The 17,904-nt window shown below is 41.8% G+C and overlaps 2 protein-coding genes across 2 annotated transcripts; one reads left to right on the forward strand and one right to left on the reverse strand.

The window, feature by feature from the left end:
- Positions 1-420: 420 nt before the first annotated feature.
- CFAP144 (cilia and flagella associated protein 144) lies at positions 421-3,211 on the reverse strand. Its single transcript, XM_087719848.1, has 4 exons — positions 2,965-3,211; positions 2,162-2,221; positions 954-1,057; positions 421-695 (listed from the first exon to the last, which is right to left on the reverse strand). The coding sequence occupies exons 1-4, from the start codon at positions 3,098-3,100 to the stop codon at positions 585-587; spliced, it is 411 nt and encodes a 136-aa protein (XP_087575974.1). The 5' UTR covers positions 3,101-3,211; the 3' UTR covers positions 421-584.
- A 66-nt stretch (positions 3,212-3,277) lies between these two features.
- Positions 3,278-17,441, forward strand: PIF1 (PIF1 5'-to-3' DNA helicase). The gene is made up of 12 exons (XM_014061616.2): positions 3,278-4,078; positions 5,745-5,871; positions 7,600-7,725; positions 7,812-7,965; positions 8,661-8,775; positions 8,846-8,952; positions 9,962-10,101; positions 10,904-11,010; positions 11,943-12,030; positions 14,554-14,699; positions 16,541-16,732; positions 17,092-17,441. Exons 1-12 carry the CDS (start codon positions 3,506-3,508, stop codon positions 17,158-17,160), a joined length of 1,944 nt encoding a protein of 647 aa, XP_013917091.2. The 5' UTR covers positions 3,278-3,505; the 3' UTR covers positions 17,161-17,441.
- The last annotated feature ends 463 nt before the right edge of the window (positions 17,442-17,904 follow it).

The following is a 17,904-nucleotide window of genomic DNA, read 5'->3' on the forward strand; positions in this document are numbered from 1 at the left end:
TACTTCCTTCACTTAATGGCACTCAATTACTCGCTCTGATTTGAGTATCATGAACTGTGCATTAATCACTTATGCATATTAGTACCATATTTTTCAGAGTATAAGTGGATGAAAATTTTGGTGCATCTTATACAGCAAATGTTGCGGCGGGGTGGTGGTTGGTGCTGCACCACTCAGCTGTTCTAGAATGGGCTGCGGTGGTGGTGAATGGGCCACGGCGAATGGGCCAGATGAATACTAGATGGATGCTGGGAGGCACAGGCAGATTTTTTGTTTGTTTGTTTTCCTCCCCCCAAAAGATAGGTGCATCTTATAGTCCAGAGCGTCTTATACTACGAAAAATACGGTCTTCGGAGAGATGGCGTAGTTATGGATGAGAAATTCCTTGCCTAGGTATCTTATGAAACACACACTCACAAACAATTTGGGAACAAGTTTATTGCAACCACTAAAAATTCAAAGAGCAAAACTGCTTCCTTTCTTAAAATAACTAACTACAATGACAAGATGATCATCTTGCAGGCAGAAATCCTAAATGAAAGTTTAACATCTTCACAGTAAGATCCCGTGATGTTATTATGCCCTTATTTGCTTTTGGTCATCTGCCTCAGGCGCCACAGAGCAGCCATGTACCTGCTGATTTCAGTACTCCGACTTGGGAAGTGCAGCCTACTATCATCCCGGTTGATACTGACCTGTGAAAGAGAATATGATTATAACGTAAGAGCATTGAAATAAATGAAGGAACAAAATGTTGGATGCTTCAATATAACTTCCCCTCAACTGATAACCCATTTGGTGCTACCTGAACCCTTTGAAGGAGTTCCTCATGATTCTAATGTTCCAAAATGGTATCGTCTTCCTGGGAAGGCTCATCTTAACCATGATAGTACTTCAAAATTTGTGGTGGCACTTGTCCCACAATATTTAGCTTTCCCTGAAATCCTACTTACCAACGGTGTGGAAAACCAACCAATTTCCTGACTTTCAGTTTGTGGTTCTGTGTATTTCTTGGGTGGCTCAAGTGCAGCATGATGAATAAGCTTTAGGAATTTAGCTGTTGGGTTAAAGCATTGACAGTAATTATTAGGTACCATAGTTTCAATTGGGTGGGTGTGAAATAGTAAATATGTGGAACCAGATTACTTAGAGCTATGTAAATAGTTCTATTGAACATTTAATGGTATTTTGGTTTGCATATCTTTTACAGGTCTATATCCAGTATTAGGTGGGTTTTTTAAAACTTTGGAATATACAGTATATGATGCTATTCAAATACTGTCACATAATGAGTGATATAAAATAGAACACCAAACACATAACATTTTAGTTTATTAAATTGCTTTAATTGTTATTTTTGGGGAAAAGCTAGGCATTTATATATCTTGTATGTTTAATGAAGCAAAACTGCAAGATATATATATTCCTTTTGTGTGTGCTGAATTGACAGAAACAATCCTTCAATGTGAAACTATGCATTTAATCTTTTCCTGTTTTTAATGCAAAATTGTAGATCATGAATAATTTCTACCTACCGTATTTTTCAGAGTATGAGATGCACCTTTTATTTCTCAAAAAAGGCTGAAAATCTGGGTGTGTCTTGAATACAGTATTTTGTATTTTACAGTGTCATTGAATACAGTATTTTGGCCTCCCGGAGCCCTGCCCCTTCACAAAAATGGCCATGCATATCCTTATGGAGACTTTCAGAGAGCTGGGGAGGGCAGAAATGAGCAAAAAAATGGGCCATTCCCCCCCCCCCCCCCTGCAGCACTCTATAAGCCTTCATAAGGCTATGCATGTAATTTTTTTGACAAAAAATGGGCCTGTTTTCTCAAAAAATAGGCCATTTTTTGTCCATCCCCCCCCCCCCAAGCACTCTGCAAGGGCCCCCCCCCCCGGGCTATTCATGCCTTTCTTTTGGAAAAAAAACCCAGCCCATTTTCGCAAAAAACAGGCTGTTTTGGGGAGGTTTGCAGAGTGCAAACACCCCCCCCCCCAAAGCTCTTTCACTGATTGATGAGAATTACGTTGATCAAGTGCTGTGCCAGCAGAAACAAAGCTTTAGGTGCTGCAGATTGTCAGTGATTTCCTTCTCCAGCACATGGATAAATACATTATTTATAAATACATTAAAAAAAATACTGTAACAGTGTCTTACCATCTTCAGGTTCCTCTAAGTTATCATGCCAAGAGGCAGGTTTCCCAGTTAAGGCATAAACTGCAGGACAAAAGCAAGATTATGTAATTAGCTATTGCGGAAGTTCAGATGAAGGTGCTCTTAAACTTCGCTTTAGATTACCATAGAATGAGAAAGTTAATATTTTCTCCTTACCTTGATTTCTTTGGAAACATTTTGGGTAGTATTTAGTTTGAAATGCTGACTTTTACAGAATCAAAAACATGCATAGAGAACCTATGATTTCAGCCAGGTGTCATTTTGTCCTACTCCCTTTGCAGACTACTACGGCCTATATCAGGCTTTGATTACGTTCAAAGGCAAGTATACATTTAAAAAAGGAAAGGAAAGGGAGCAATACACGTAGTTGTATTACGACCACAACGGGCCCCAAAATCTATATTGCTGAATAAAATATTATTTAAGTGAGCTTTTCCTCATTTTACAACTTTTCTTGCTGCAGTTGTTAAATGAAACACTGCAGTTGTTGGTATCGTGTTTGTTAAGTGAGATTCACTTAAGCCAGATTGGCTTTCCTCTTGACTTTGCTAGAAGACTTCACAAAAGCTGGCCACATGCCCCAGGACTTTGCCATTGTCATAAATATGAACCACATGCCAAGCGTCTGAATTTTGAACTTGGTGAATGCTGCGACGGTCGTTAAGTGTGAAAAACCACAAGTCACTTTTTTCAGTGCCCTTGTAACTGCACAGCAACTAAATGAACCGTTGTAAGTCGAGGACTGCCTGAATTTGACAAAACCACCGCCTTTCCAGCCCACCCACCTTTTAGGAGCGGGTTTAAGGCAAACTCGGTATGCAGGCGCTGGCATCGCAGCTCCTTCCGGACCGTTTCCGTGAAGATCTTGTTCTGGCTTACTGGGTCCAATGGTTCCTTCACGCCCCCCTTAAACGCAGCCATGCGGCGTTACTCTGATCGCTATTTCAATCGCTCCAGAACCTCCGCCGACGTCCTCTCCAGCCGGAGCGTCTCCAAGGGGCGGAGATTGCCGCTTTCTGTCTCCCGGCTAGTGACTTAAGAACGTCGCAAGCCGGGAATTCTAACTCCGCCTTCTCCTCTTTTCATTGGCTGAAAAATTAAAGCTTCCCCAAACGCGGATTGGTCGCTACGGCCGGTCGAAAAATATTTGAATCTGCCCGAGTCCAGCAAGGCAACTTTAACGTGAGGATGTCTTTTCAACACCCGGCTGGGTCGACCGCGGGCTAAAAGTATCCGTTCCGCACCCGACGCAGGCTTTTTTAGTGGGGGTCTCGATCTCGCTCTTGTCATGCCCGCGGGTTTGCTCTCTCGGCTTCACCCCGCAGAATGCAACCGGCGGAAGGCTCGGAGCTGGATGGGAGGATTCGCTGCACGGTGGCCGTGGAGCATCTGGGGACGGCGGCGGTCCCGAACCGGCTGCTCCTGCGGGATGCCTGGGTTAACCTCGGGCGGAACGAGTTTCGCGAACTGGTCTTACAGGTGACGAATGCCTCGGGTCCAGGCCGTCTCCAGAACTTCCCCCTGCGGCAGAACGAAATGCGCCTGTTCACACGTTTTGTGAAGGACGGGAAGAGCTCGGTCCGGTTGGGTCCCTTAGACTCCAATTACGTGCAGCTGCTGCTCTCTAATTGCCCTCCGGATCGCTTGCGTCGCTTCGTCCAGACTCTGCGCATCAAATTTGAAGCCACCCAGCACGGAGGGCGGCCGGTGCCCGAGCGGACAAGGCTCCTCTCTAGCTTGCCGCGCACATTCGACACAGTAAGCCCGGTACAAGTCCGCGATTTGCAACATGCAAAGGCCAGAGAAGCCCTGGCTAACGTTACAGCCACCCCCACGAAAGGACAGATTCTACGCTGCAGGTCTAGAAAGCGTCCTTTGGAATCAGTGGATGGGAGGCAGGTAAGCTATCTTCTGCTTGAAAAGTAACTACGGTATTTGCTTATACTATTAAGCATCAATAGGTAAAGATTCCCCTCGCACATACGGTTCCCGACTCTAGAGGGCAGTGCTCATCTTCGTTTCAAAGCCGAAGCGCTGTAGGCGTACTGAACACTGTTACCTTCCCACCAAAGGTGGTTCCTATTTGTTTACTTGTATTTTCACATGCTTTCGAACTGCTAGGTTGGCAGAAGCTGGGGCAAGTAACGGGAGCTCACTGGTTACGTGAAGCTAGGGATTCGAACCACTAAACTACCGACCTTTCTGATCGACAAGCTCAGCGTCTTAGCCACTGTGTCCCTTTCAATAGGTAATACTAAGCACTAAAGAAACAATCATACCCTCTGATCAGTGGTGGGATACGACCGATGCACCCTGGTACGGGCGTGCCGGTGCCTGCTGGGAGCACCAGGTACTGTTCCGGAGCTGGAGCATCACAGGCGGGTATGCATGCGCGTGCTGCATGCATGCACGTGGTGGGCGCCCTGTCCCATTGCACCTACCAGTTGCAACGGGATCTGGAATCCACCACTGCATCTGATGGTGCTTTCCCCAAATCCAAGAAGGCCATTGACCTTGTTGACTAGAGGATAATATGTTTGAAAGATAGATTTGCCCAATAATTTTATTAAAGCTTATAAATTAAAGGAGAAAAAATTAATACAAACTAAGAAAAATATGGAAAAGGAGAAAAGTAGAAAGAAATAAAAATAAAACAATTTATATATTATACATATACAGGGAGTTCTCAACTTACAATAGTTCATTAAGTGACCTCAAAGTTACAATGGCACTGAAAAAAGTGACCTTTTTGCAGCCCCATAATCATGTGATCAAAATTCAGATGCTTGGCAAAGAATTCATACTTGTGTTCGTTGTTGTGTCCCAAGGTCACATGATCACCTTTTGCAACCTTGTGATAAGCAAAATCAATGGGGAAGCCAGATTCACTTAACAACCATGTTACTAACTTAGCCATTACAGTGATTCACTATGGCAAAAAAGTCGTAAAATGGAAGAAAACTCACTGTTTCACTTAACAACAGAAATGTTGGGCTCAATTGTGGTTGTAAGTTGAGTTTTGTTAGTCAGATTCCACCAGAACCGAACCTGCAGTCCCAACGCCTTCCCTCGTCAGAAACTTTCTTTTCTTCTCTTTTTGGAAAAGAGATAACAGAGTAAACCTTTAATGGCAGTCACTTTAATAACCAGTTCTGATTTCCTGAGATTCAAATGTATATTTGAATCTTAAACTCAAACTAAAAAGTAATTCAAACTCAAGGTAAACCGCTCCAAACTCGATTGCAGAAAATATAACTTCAACAACAGAGTGGTCAATGCCTGGAATGCACTACCTGACTCTGTTGTTATATCCTCAACCCCCATAACTTTAACCTTAAACTGTCTACTATTGACCTCACCCCATTCCTAAGAGGTCTGTAAGGGGGCATGCATAAGCGCACCAGCGTGCCTAACTTCCCTGTCCTATTGTATCCATCTCCTGTGCGCTTGTTCATGTTCATTCTAATTCCTGTTATCTTGCACATGAGTGACAAACTTAATAAATAAAAAAATAAATAAATCTTCTGCCTTTGGAATGTCAGTTAACTATGGATTGTCCCATCAGATGACTGAAGAAAAGCAGGTGAAGAAGTCGTGGCTGATGGGCTCCCGAGCAACACTTTCCCAGGAGCAATCAACAGTGCTGAATGCAGTGTTGAGTGGAAAGAATGTCTTCTTCACAGGGAGTGCTGGTAAGTGAAAAGGGGTGGGAGGGGTGCATGATTAGTCATTTCAAATGAAGAATCCCAGATGTTTTCTATGACTATGTTGGGGATTCAAGCTAAAGAACTCCCACTGCTATTATTCATAAGAGATTTAACTAATGGCTTGGGATTTCTTTTGCGTGTGCATGAATAGATTATTTTCATTTGTGTGTGTGTGTGGAGTTCTTTGAGATAAACTGCCCTTTTTAATTGTCAAATCAATAACTCACAAGGTCACTTTGGTCAATAAAAAGTCCAAAGGGTAAGATAAAAACGATGTTAATAAGGTCATGCTGCAAATAAAAAATTAAGATCCCAATAGGTAAAGGCAAAGGTTCCCCTCACACATATGTTCTAGTTGTTCCTGACTCTCGGGGGCAGTGCTCATCTCTGTTTCAAAGCTGAAGAGCCAGCGCGGTCCGAAGACATCTCCATGCTCATGTGGCTGGCATGACTAAACACTGAAGGCTCACGGAACACTGTTACCTTCCCACCAAAAGTGGTTCCTATTTTTTCTACTTGCATTTTTACATGCTTTCGAACTGCTAGGTTAGCAGAAGCTGGGACAAGTAACTGGAGCTCACTCCGTTATACGGCACTAGGGATTTGAACCATCAAACTGATGTTTCAAGGTTGACTCAGCCTTCCATCATTTCGAGGTTGGTAAAATGAGGACCCAGATTGTTGGGGGCAGTATGCTGACTCTGTAAACCACTTAGAGAGGGCTGTAAAGCACTGTGAAGCAGTATATAAGTCCCTGACCAGGTAATATCAATGCTACTTGGTTTGCTCCCTGTTTATATACAGTAGTTTGCTCTGCCGGTGTTGGTGGGATTGTCATTTTCTCCTTGGTAATTCCTTTATTAGAATATTGTAAAACCCTAATTCCAAGTATTATTGGGTGTTGTAAAATCCTAAATCCAAGCATTAATGTATTATAAACCAATATTAAGGAACTACCAAGGAAGGGGGGGGGGGAACCCAAGGCTGGTGGGGCAAGCTACTATACATAAACAGGGAGCAAACCCCACTCTCACTAGCACTGATGATGTTACCTAATCAAACAATGAAACGTCTGCAGACAAATAACAAAGCTCATAGATCATCAAGGACTCCATCATTCAACTCTGAGCTATGTTTATTCACTTCCTATTGGAATCTTCATTTTTTATTTGCAGCGTGACCTTAAACGCTGTTTTCTCGTATCCTTTGAACATTTTACTGACCAAAATGACCTTGTGATTTATGAGTTTTACAATTTAAAAAAGGGCACTTTATGGAAAGAAGGAAGCTATTTAGTAATCTTAGAGAGAGGATAAAATGTAAATGCATTTATAATTGCTGCAATGAAGATCGTAAAATGCTTCCTTATAATCTTTATTTTTTCATTTTTTCTTTTCCTATTTTTCTGTTTCTCATGCACTATTTCCCCTTATGTACTCTTATTTCTTTTTCAATGGTTTTTACTTCGTTAAAATTTTTTGCACACACACACACACACACACACAATCCCTTGTTCAGTGGAATTGCTCTGTTTTAAACTGACTCATTGTTGCATCCTAAGTACCACTACTTAAGCACAGGAAACTTGATACGGTATTTGCCATTTAAATACTCCCTAAATAAGTAAAAAAAATTGTAGAGAGGAAAATACGAGCAACTTTGAATGAATTGAGCTGAATGGTGTTTCTCTGAAATTAATGTTTGTTTTCAAAGGAACTGGAAAATCTTATTTACTGAAAAAGATTGTGGCCTCCTTTCCTCCAAATGGCACGTATGTCACAGCCAGCACAGGAGTGGCAGCATGTCAGATTGGGGGCATCACCCTCCATGCTTTTGCAGGTAACTGGAGTTCAGATCCTGAGAAGTTTGGAAATAATTTGGGCCTTGTATGCCACTCTCACGCCCTCTTATTTTCCCTTTTGTAGGTATTGGGTCAGGAAAGGCCCCTCTTCATCAGTGTCTTGAGCTGGCCAAGAGACCTGGGATTCGGCAGCAATGGCTGAATTGCCGGTGTCTGATCATCGATGAGATCTCAATGGTGGAAGGGGAATTCTTTGATAAACTGGAAGCGGTGGCTAGGTATGTAGAACCTTATGCAGCATGCAGTCACCTTATGGAGATTAGATTAGATCTTCTTCAGAGGTTTGTTGAAAACAGAATATTTTCAGAGAAGGTTTGTGATGCTTAACCATTATGCCATCTTTTTTTAAATTCTCTATTTTTGTTAGTTTTATTGTTAATTTCTACCATGGTTATTAATGTTATGCTTTATTTTTGACACTTTTAATTATATTGTACCATAGATACCCTGATTTTTTTTTACTTATATAAAATGGTGAACGTTTTTTTTTTATCACTTCTCCATTCATCCGACCAAAAGTGTCTGAAATCCCTGGAACATTTTTCAGATTTTGGTAGGGAGTGTGCCAGTGGTCTGATTAACCCTTAGAGGAATTGTGGATTTTTGCAATGGACTGGGAGCCTGGAAGGGATCAGGATTGTAGCCAGTATTGTCACTGTGGTCCTAGAGATAAGAGGGAGGGAAGGAGGAAAGAAAAGGAAAGAAAAGAAAGCCAGCTATTGGGAATGGGAGTATGACTTACTTTTAAGACATCCTTTCATAATTTTGGTGTTTTTCCAGCTTGACTGGGAATCCTGGGATTGCAGACCTAAAAGACTAAAAAAGATTATTCTTGGATACTGCACTCAATTTTTTTGTCCTTGAGCATTAAAAAAAATTTTTTTGAATCTTTTTCTGTTTGCTTTCTGGCCAGAGATGTCAGGAAATGTGAGAATCCATTTGGAGGAATCCAGCTTATTATCTGTGGAGACTTCTTGCAACTGCCTCCCGTTACCAAGGACCACAGACAGCCCAAGTTCTGTTTCCAGGTTTGTTGTAGTTGCTGCTGCTTCTAACTATGTGGTTGGTCACTGGCTGACCAAGAGTGTGCTTTTATAGGCAAAGAGCTGGAGAAAGTGCATTCATTTGAACATGGAGTTGACAGAGGTTCGGAGACAGACTGACAAGGTGTTCATTTCTCTTCTGAATGCTGTCCGTCTTGGCAGGTGAGATATCATCTTCTTGTTCATTAGAACCAATAGATGGAAAAGGATGGGGATTTGTCCTCTTGGGATGGGATAACAGAAACTTAGAGATACTTCTTTTCCTATCTCTCCCTAATTTTATTTCTGGATGTTGACACTTGTTACATCTGCCAAGTTTGAATGCTGATTAAAATGTCATCATTTTCTTTAAATTGTTCACAAAACTTCAAAAATAACATTCTTCGAATGCTGGGATTCTAAAAGAAAGTTGGTTGATATTTGCCACTAATGAAATAATTTGTAACAATTGTTAAACCAACCTTCCTGATTCATTCATTCAGCTATTCCTATCACTAGGCAGGCTAGTTGGAGTTGATGGAATTGTACTGTAACATGCATGGAGTTAAGACAGGCATGTCAAACTGGCAATTTGCGGTCTGGATGTGTCACATGCAGGTCACGCCCACTCTAGCTCCGCAAATGGGAAAAACGTCATGAAATGTCATGTGATGGTGACATGACGCAGAGAGTTTGACACCCATGAGTTAAGTGGAATAGGAAGTTAAGAGTAGAGGAATGGTCTTTTTTCCTCAACAGGCAGGGAAACATACAGTACAATTTATCAAATAAAAAAATATTTATGGTTTTCTAGAGTTTATGAGTTTATGAGAGTTTATTTATATGCCGCCCTTTTCCCTGGGGGGACTCAGGGCGGCTTACAACTCGAAGGGGGGGGGGGAACAAACATTTAACACGTAAAACAGTACATAATTAAAAGCACAAAATTCATACCATTCGGGTGGGTTACAGTCTTTAGCCCCAGGCCTGATGGGATAGCCAGATTTTAAGGGCTGTGCGGAAAGTCTGGAGGGTGGTGAGGGTACGAATCTCCACGGGGAGATCGTTCCATAGGGTCGGAGCTGCCACCGAGAAGGCTCTCCTCCGCGTAGTTGCCAGTATCTACGTCCATGGATCTCTGTTACAGGTCTTAGCTCTTGTAATTTTAAATACCTCTACTGCAATCTGACAGATGTACAGAGGAAGTCACCAGACTGCTGACTCAAACAGTAATGCAAAAAGTGGAGAGAAATGGAATATTGGCTACACGGTTATGTACTCACAAGGATGATGTAGAGTTCACAAATATCATGCAGCTGCAGCAATTAGCTGGTAAGAATCATGCAGCGACTCCTAGTGAGGTACAGTAAGTAGCTCTTTCTTTGCCTTTGAGAAAGATGACTACTGATGCAAGTTGTAAAAACTTAGAACCAATAATAGGAATTATTCCATATCATTTTTGTTTTGAATGAAATGGCAAAATGTGATATACTGTTCTACCAATTGTAAAGGTTATAAGATTGTTGTACTTTGGGAATCCTGTGAACTCTTGATGTTCAAAATATTTATGATTGTAGATGGATAAACTGAGAGGCTTGTGGTTGGTTGCAGGAACATTATTTAGGAAGCTATGTTTTCAAACTACCGTAAACTTACCAGAAGTACCCTGCTCATTTGCACCAATTGGATAAATTTGGAAATTTGAGAACATACTTTGGGGTAGCTTCATAAACTAAATGCAATATTGGGTTGTCTACTCACATAATTTTTGATATGAGTTACAGAACCTCCATTTCTCAGAAATTAACCAGGTAGGTATGTTGCTTGCGAAAACTTTACTTTTCTCTTATTTCCCTATCCTCCCTCCCTCCCTGCTACTACTTTTATAGCAATTGCACTTATTTACAAGTCCATGCCCAGTAGCCACCTACCATGTTATTTCTTCAAATACTTTAAAGGTCTTTTTTTTTCTAGAGACTAGAGCTTTAGTTTAAAGCATGCCAGTTTCCATTCCTATTTATTTATTTGGAAAAAAAAATGTTAACAAGCTTAATGTTGCAGGATGTCTGAAAGGATATAAGTTTGCAACACTGCAATCAGAGATCTAGTGAATAAAATGTTACTTCTTTTCCAGGACAGCCAAGGTCTTTCAAGGCTGTTGACAGTGATCCTATGTTGGCAAAGACTCTTGATGCACAATGTCCTGTGAAGAGCATAATTGAACTCAAGGAAGGTGCCCAGGTAAACAAACAAAACAGCACTGCTTGGAACAGAGGTGTTGTGGCTGCTTCTGAGATCCCTCTCTTTCTTCACAATGCATTCATACCTTGAATCAGATCTTGCCAAATGCTAGAGTCTCTGTTCTGATCTGGGCTTCCTGATAAAGCAGAAATCACATGCTTAGTCCCAAAAACCCTCTTTATTTAAACCGCTGTGAATTATGTTCATTCACAGCCCTTAATAATTCACCAACAGACTGTAAAGAGTCCGACAGATGAATGCCACAGTCCTTCAGGGTAATGCTGATAAGCACCCACCTCTATCTCCCTTGAAATGTTGCCAAAGACCTAATTGCCAATTAGTTTTGCAAGGCCAAATGGAACACAGAATCAAACCGAGCTTCATAGAGTTTGACCCAACCAGAATGAACGAAGTTGCTTCCTGCAAAGGCTCAAGTCTGTTTGCCCCTCTTTTATGTCTTATGGGGGGGGGGGCAATCATCATCAAGCATTACTCCTGAGTTGCCCTTTTTGTCTTAATTATTCTTGCCTTCTGGAAGCTCTGCATGCGCACAGTGGAGACAAGCTCACACTGTTCTTCTGATGTCAGGCTCCGGAGGCAGCACATAACTACCAGATGGCCCTGGCCCCCTCTCTGCCTCTGACACAGAGCCCTCGTCTGAGCCATCCCCAGACTCCAGGACTGGCCCATGTTCCTCCCCAACTTCCCCACTGTCTGACTCTGCTGCCAGCTCCACAGGCTGCCTGAGGACCACAACAGGCTCCTTGATTTTAACGCCTGTATCCCAATTGCTAAGCACTTCTCTGGATGATTCCCTTACCCACAAATGTGTGGAGGGTGGTTTCGTTAGCATGCAGTGGAAATAAATCTACTTTAGAAGGTGCTATGGAAAAATCCACTAAAGCATTCCTGTGACTTTTCTTTTTCGATAGGTGATGCTTACAAAGAATCTTGATGTTTCTCAAGGTCTGGTGAATGGGGCTCGTGGAGTTGTGATTGGATTTGAAACTGAAGGAAAAGGTTGGTTTCTGACAGGCACACCTTGGATGATCTCCTCATGGGTAGTAGTCATGTGGTGCAGTTTCTTTTTGCAATGAAGAAAATACATTCAACTGTTAAGATTGTAATGCAATACTGGTATTGATATTAATAAAAAATAGCAAGGAAAGCCATCAAAAAAGTTATGTTGTATACAGAAAAACTTCTATCCCTCTTCCATTGTCAAACTTGTTTGAAAGTGCTGGTTTTTTCCCTTTGTCCCAAATAATCTAGTTCAGTTCTAACAAACTTCATTGCTACAGATCAAGTCTAGATTTCATTTTCTAATGTAATTTTGTGCATTGTTCCTTTAGAAATGTTTTCCTATAATCTTAGCTTTCTCTGCTCTGTGTCACAACTTCTTTGCAGAAGCAGTTCTATTTTTGCTTCACAGGCAGTTGACAAATCATTCTATATAAAATGAGAAAATGTAGGAAAATACTGTGATGTAGGGTAGTTTGGCATATCCTTCCCGCTCCTCCTAAAGGATGCGGTGGTGAGACCCCTCCTGAAGAAACCGTCTTTGGACCCAGCCATCTTGAGCAACTATCATCCAGTCTCCAACCTTCCCTTTGTAGGGAAGGTTGTTGAGAAAGTGATGGCCCCTCAACTCCGACGGTCCTTGGATGAAACCGATTATTTGGATCCCTTTCAGTCGGGTTTCAGGCCTGGTTACAGCACGGAAACTGCTCTGGTTGCGCTGATCGATGATCTCTGGTGAGCCAGGGATAGGGGTCAGTCCTCTATCCTGGTGCTCCTTGACCTCTCAGCGGCCTTCGATATCATCGACCATGGTATCCTTCTACGACAGTTGCGGGAGGTGGGAGGCACCGTTCTTCGGTGGTTCTCCTCTTACCTCTCGGACAGGTCGCAATCGGTGTTGGTTGAGGGGCAGAGGTCGACCCCTAAGCCCCTAAATTATGGGGTGCCGCAAGGCTCGGTCTTGTCCCCCCTCCTATTTAACATCTACATGAAGCCGCTGGGTGAGATCATACGGTGGCATGGGATTAACTACCATCAATACGCGGATGATACACAATTGTATCTGTCCGCCCCTTGCCAACTCAGTGAAGCGGTAGAAGTGATGTGCCAGTGCCTGGAGGCTGTTAGGGTCTGGATGGGAACGAACAAGCTTGCGCTCAATCCTGACAAGACTGAATGGTTATTGATGTTCCCTCCCAAAGATTGGCAAACTATTCCATCTCTCAGGCTGGGGGGTGAAATTATACGCCCCTCAGAGAGGGTTCGCAATTTGGGAGTCCTCCTGGACCCACAGCTGACTTTAGATCACCATTTGTCGGCTGTGACCAGGGGAGTCTTTGCCCAGGTTCACCTGGTGCACCAATTGTGACCCTACCTGGACCGGGAGGCACTTCAGATAGTCACTCACGCCCTCGTCACCTCAAGACTGGATTACTGTAATGCACTCTACATGGGGCTGCCCTTGAAAAGTGTTCAAAGACTTCAGCTAGTCCAGAATGCAGCCGCGTGAGTGATTGTGGGTGCACCCAGGTACACCCACGTTACACCTATCCTCCACGAGCTGCACTGGCTACCCATTGGTCTCTGGACACGCTTCAAGGTGCTAGTCTTTACTTATAAAGCCCTGCATGGCATCGGACCTGGGTACCTGAGAGACCGCCGCCTGCCAATTACCTCCCAAAGACCAATTCGATCTCACAGGCTTGGCCTTCCCCGGGTTCCATCGGCCAGCCAATGTCGGCTGACAACCCCCCGGGGGGAGAGCCTTCTCTGTTGCTGCGTCAGCCCTCTGGAATGAGCTCCACGTGGAGATCCGGACCCTTACTACCCTCCCGGCCTTCCGTAAAGCTACCAAGTGCTGGCTGTTCCGACAGGCTGGGGGCTGTTGAAATATCCAGCCTCGCCTCAATTGTGAATGTTGTGCATTTTTAAATTCTTTCTATTGTCTTATTTATTTCCCTTTCCCTGTTTATTGTGAGCCGCCCGGAGTCCTTCGGGAGTGGGCAGCATACAAAACTAATAAACAAACAACATAAACAATATTACCTATACAGGTAACCCTCAACTTACAACTGGTTACACATAGCAACCATTTGATACTGATAATCTGGTTACAAAGTTATGATGGCTGCCCCTGCCCCACCCCACTTTGTGTCACGTGATTGCAGTTAGGGCACTTGGCAACTAGATTTATTTATGGCCCTTTGCAGTGTTCCCCCCATGACAGCATTTTTTGGCATTTGCTTTTGCTGGAAATTGCCATTTACTTGTTTTCTGGCAGAAAGCAATGGCTTCATTTAATGACCATGAAAGTTCATTTCACTTTAGTGTTTGCTAAACCACTGCAAAATAGCTAATAAAATGAGGCATGGTCATATGGTGTGTCCCCCTAAAAACATCCAGAACCTATGACCATAATTTCGGGCTAAATTATGATTGTAAATTGAGAATTACCTGTAATCAGCAGTAGTGATATTATCGAAGTACTGAATAATAACTGTAGACTTGTGTTTGTTGCTACAGGCCTGCCCAAAGTGAGATTCCTTTGTGGTGTGACTAATATTATTGGCTTGGAAAGATGGATTTTTAAAGGGCCAGCAGGCACATACCTGAGTCGCCAGCAGCTGCCCCTGAAGCTTGCATGGGCCATTTCTATTCATAAGAGCCAGGTTTGTACACCCTACACAGTACATAGTAATAATGGTTTATCACTGGGCTGCTTTAAGTAACAGCAGAATTTTGATTTTTGTACTAGACTCTTCATCAATGTTAAAATCCTGGAATGTTATCAGTCAGTTTGTTCTTTTTTGCCCATACCTGATGGAATCCAACTTGTTTTGTTCCTATCACTGAGCGGACTAAAGTTGCACACTAAATGCCATTAAGGCAACAGCTTTATCCCTAAACTTTAAAGTAGATATTCTAATACTAAAGAAATCATGTACAGGTAATCCTCATTTATTAACTACTTGTTCAGTGACAAGTAACAATAGTGAAAAAATAACTTTGCAGCTCATTTATGACCACTGCGGCATTCCTCAGACATGCGATCACCATTATGGTACGTAGGTATGGTAGTAGCCTCCACACATCAGAACTAATGTTACCTGGTTAGGTAATCATCTCTGAGAAACAACAAGTTCAGAGAGCAATCAGTTATTTGGGTGTTTGCAGTCCTAATCTGGTAATCCCATTATACCGTTTAAAGTTCTATCCCCTAATTCTGGGGTCAGCAGAAAAGTACACTGGCCTAAAATTTGCTGCCCCAATTTCTAAGGATATATACTGCTACACAGTAATTAAGTTGATGAAGGGTGCCCTCCTTTTTCGTTTTTATCTAGGACAAAGCAAGAAAAGAAATTGGTGGATTCCCTTGGTTTCTCTTTCTTTGGCTTCCCTTCCTATCAAGCATTGCTTGCCAGCTGAAAAATAACTAATGGCTTTTGCTAATGTGGGTTAGGACAGGGTTAGGTGAGTGTAGGCAGGTACTCAGAATGGCATAATTAGCCTTCTGTCAAACTGTCCAATTAAAAGACCACTAAATATATATCCCAAAATAGCCTGGATGACAGATCACATTCGTGGAGGAGGACGGTAAGCTAAAGGGAGAAAAAGCGATTGAGAACATCCTCAGGTAAACTTGCAAGGAATGGCAGTGCCTGCAGGATTAATCCAATTGTGTCTTCATGGCCATCAACTTCTGGAAGTAGCCTATGAATGCCAATGAAGCAGAAAAGGGTAGACAAAATAGTGCTATCAGTATAACTACAAAAATATGTTGGTCAGAGCAGCAGAAAATCTGTAACATATTGGAAGTTAACAGAACAAGCAAAGATGTAGCCTGCAGAATCCAGATCCCCCCCCCCCCTGATTTAAGATGAACTTCTGGACAGGAAGACCTGCTATTTTTAATGTCGAGTGCTACTCATGCTAATAAGAAGCTTACATAAAACCTGACAAGTACTTTAGAAAGCACCAAGACAGTAAATTTATCTGTAGAAGCCAGATTGTCTTGTCTCTTCTGCTGCAAAAAAGGGCCATGCAAGGGAGCTCTTTATTGGAGGAAATGCATGTTGGTGGCAGTAGCCATCAACATGGAGTAGTATTAGAAGCTGAGTAGACTCAGCTTCTGATCATGTCAGCAATTACTCTGTAGAAGTTATGTTAAGACAGTGTAGCAAAACTTGTGTAGGCAGAATTACTTTAGAACTGGAACTAAATAATTTAAGCTACATGATAAGAACAAGTGGAGCTGGAAATAAGTCAAGATCTTGAGGATACAAACATTAAAAAAAATTACTATAATTATGCTGCAGTCAGAATACAGCAAGCTCATAGTTGTAATTCTATTTACTGAATATTTTTCCATTATTATTCCAAAGATTAAACCTGGGATATACATCCTAGCGGATGACTTATGTACATACTTCAGTATACATTTAATTGTTGGTGTTGCTAGCTCAGTCTTGTCTACTAATGACTTTCAATCTTTGCTTGTTTCTTTTTCTAGGGTATGTCTTTAGACTGTGCCGAGGTTTCTCTAGCCCGCGTCTTTGAAAGTGGGCAGGCTTATGTAGCACTTTCTCGAGCTCGTAGTCTGGCAAGTCTTCGAGTTTTGGATTTTGAAGCCAAGTTAGTCAGAGCTAATCCATGTGTACTGCAATTTTACAAGGAGCTGAAGAGAGACCAATTTTTAAATCAGGTAATTTGTCCTTAGGCTATTCCAGAGCAGTACAATTTGGAGACAATATATTCCTATACAGACTGGAGACGGGGGTGGGTGGGTGAGAATTAGTGTAGACTAGAGCAAGGCCCTTGACTGATGAGTGGCATTACTGAGGTTTCTGGGTAGAAAAGTCCAAAACTCTTGAACAAATATTTTTGGTTTGTAATTCTGTTTTTGCAAAAGGTATTTTCCATTTGCCCTCATCATTTTTAATAAATTGCAAGCCACAACTTTATTACTTTAAAAAAAGGTTTAACAGATTGAAGTAGATCTCAGTATAAGGTGCTGAACAGTATAAGGTGATGAGTCTGACTTTCTTTGCTTTTACTTTTTAGGCCTCTTTGCATTCCTATATTCACGCTGATAAGGAAAATGAAAAAGTTAAAGGAACATTTATAGGTTGAGAATCCTTGGTACCATATTATTAATTAATTTGCTTTTGGAACAGCTGCTTCTACAAATTCAATATTTCTATAAAGCATTCAAGCATTGTGAAGAAGAGAAGAATTATGAGATATTGTTCTCTTATAAACATGAACAGTCCATCTGCCTAAAATGAACACTGAAGTTTTAACCCAAATCATTCTGCTTCTGAGTTTGCACTGACAGATCTTAAATTCAATTACGTGAAGCCACCTTGACTGAATAGTCAAATTTTGCTAGGATATTTACTTCTAATGGCACTTACACCGTGTGTATAGTGAGTATTTGATATTACTGAATAAAACTTTAAGGACTTATATTACTTCCTTAATAAACCAAATGACAGTTTACTTAATGATTGTTATAAATGTATGATTGATAATTCTATGCCCTGGACCATTTTGCTTCTCTTAATGTACCAATTTTGAGAAAGGTTTTTAATTGAATTTAATTTCAATTTTTTAATTGAAAAGAGACACTTTCATTTTCTTTGTACTATACAGTATTGTATGCAGTGTAGCTTCTCAAGTTTAAAAGCCAACCAGGTAAGAGTAATCTGCATCACATCCAAGGGCCTACGGATATTTTCTGTATACATTACAATTTCAAGACTAGAATTTGTTCCCTTAGAATTTGAAACAAAATCATTCAAGGCCAAGCACTTTTTTGGGGGGGGGGGTGTCAAAAGAAAATAAGACCTTGTCTTATTTTCGGGGAAACACGGT

Source organism: Thamnophis sirtalis, unplaced genomic scaffold (assembly GCF_051295495.1).
Source record: "Thamnophis sirtalis isolate CommonGarterSnake01/CBP01778 unplaced genomic scaffold, rThaSir2_p1.2 scaffold_7, whole genome shotgun sequence".
In the NCBI taxonomy this organism is placed as follows: Eukaryota; Metazoa; Chordata; class Lepidosauria; order Squamata; family Natricidae; genus Thamnophis; species Thamnophis sirtalis.

Bases quoted from the DNA above. Each gene is read 5' to 3' on its own strand.
- CFAP144 (XM_087719848.1), bottom strand. From the start codon at position 3,100: ATGGCTGCGTTTAAGGGGGGCGTGAAGGAACCATTGGACCCAGTAAGC. The intron at 2,222-2,964 runs GTGGGTGGGCTG...TTTGTCCTGCAG, and splicing joins CTTAAACCCGCTCCTAAAAG to TTTATGCCTTAACTGGGAAA. The intron at 696-953 runs GTAAGTAGGATT...TCTCTTTCACAG, and splicing joins GTTGGTTTTCCACACCGTTG to GTCAGTATCAACCGGGATGA.
- PIF1 (XM_014061616.2), top strand. From the start codon at position 3,506: ATGCAACCGGCGGAAGGCTCGGAGCTGGATGGGAGGATTCGCTGCACG. The intron at 7,966-8,660 runs GTATGTAGAACC...CTTTCTGGCCAG, and splicing joins AAACTGGAAGCGGTGGCTAG to AGATGTCAGGAAATGTGAGA. The intron at 14,700-16,540 runs GTTTGTACACCC...TTCTTTTTCTAG, and splicing joins TTTCTATTCATAAGAGCCAG to GGTATGTCTTTAGACTGTGC.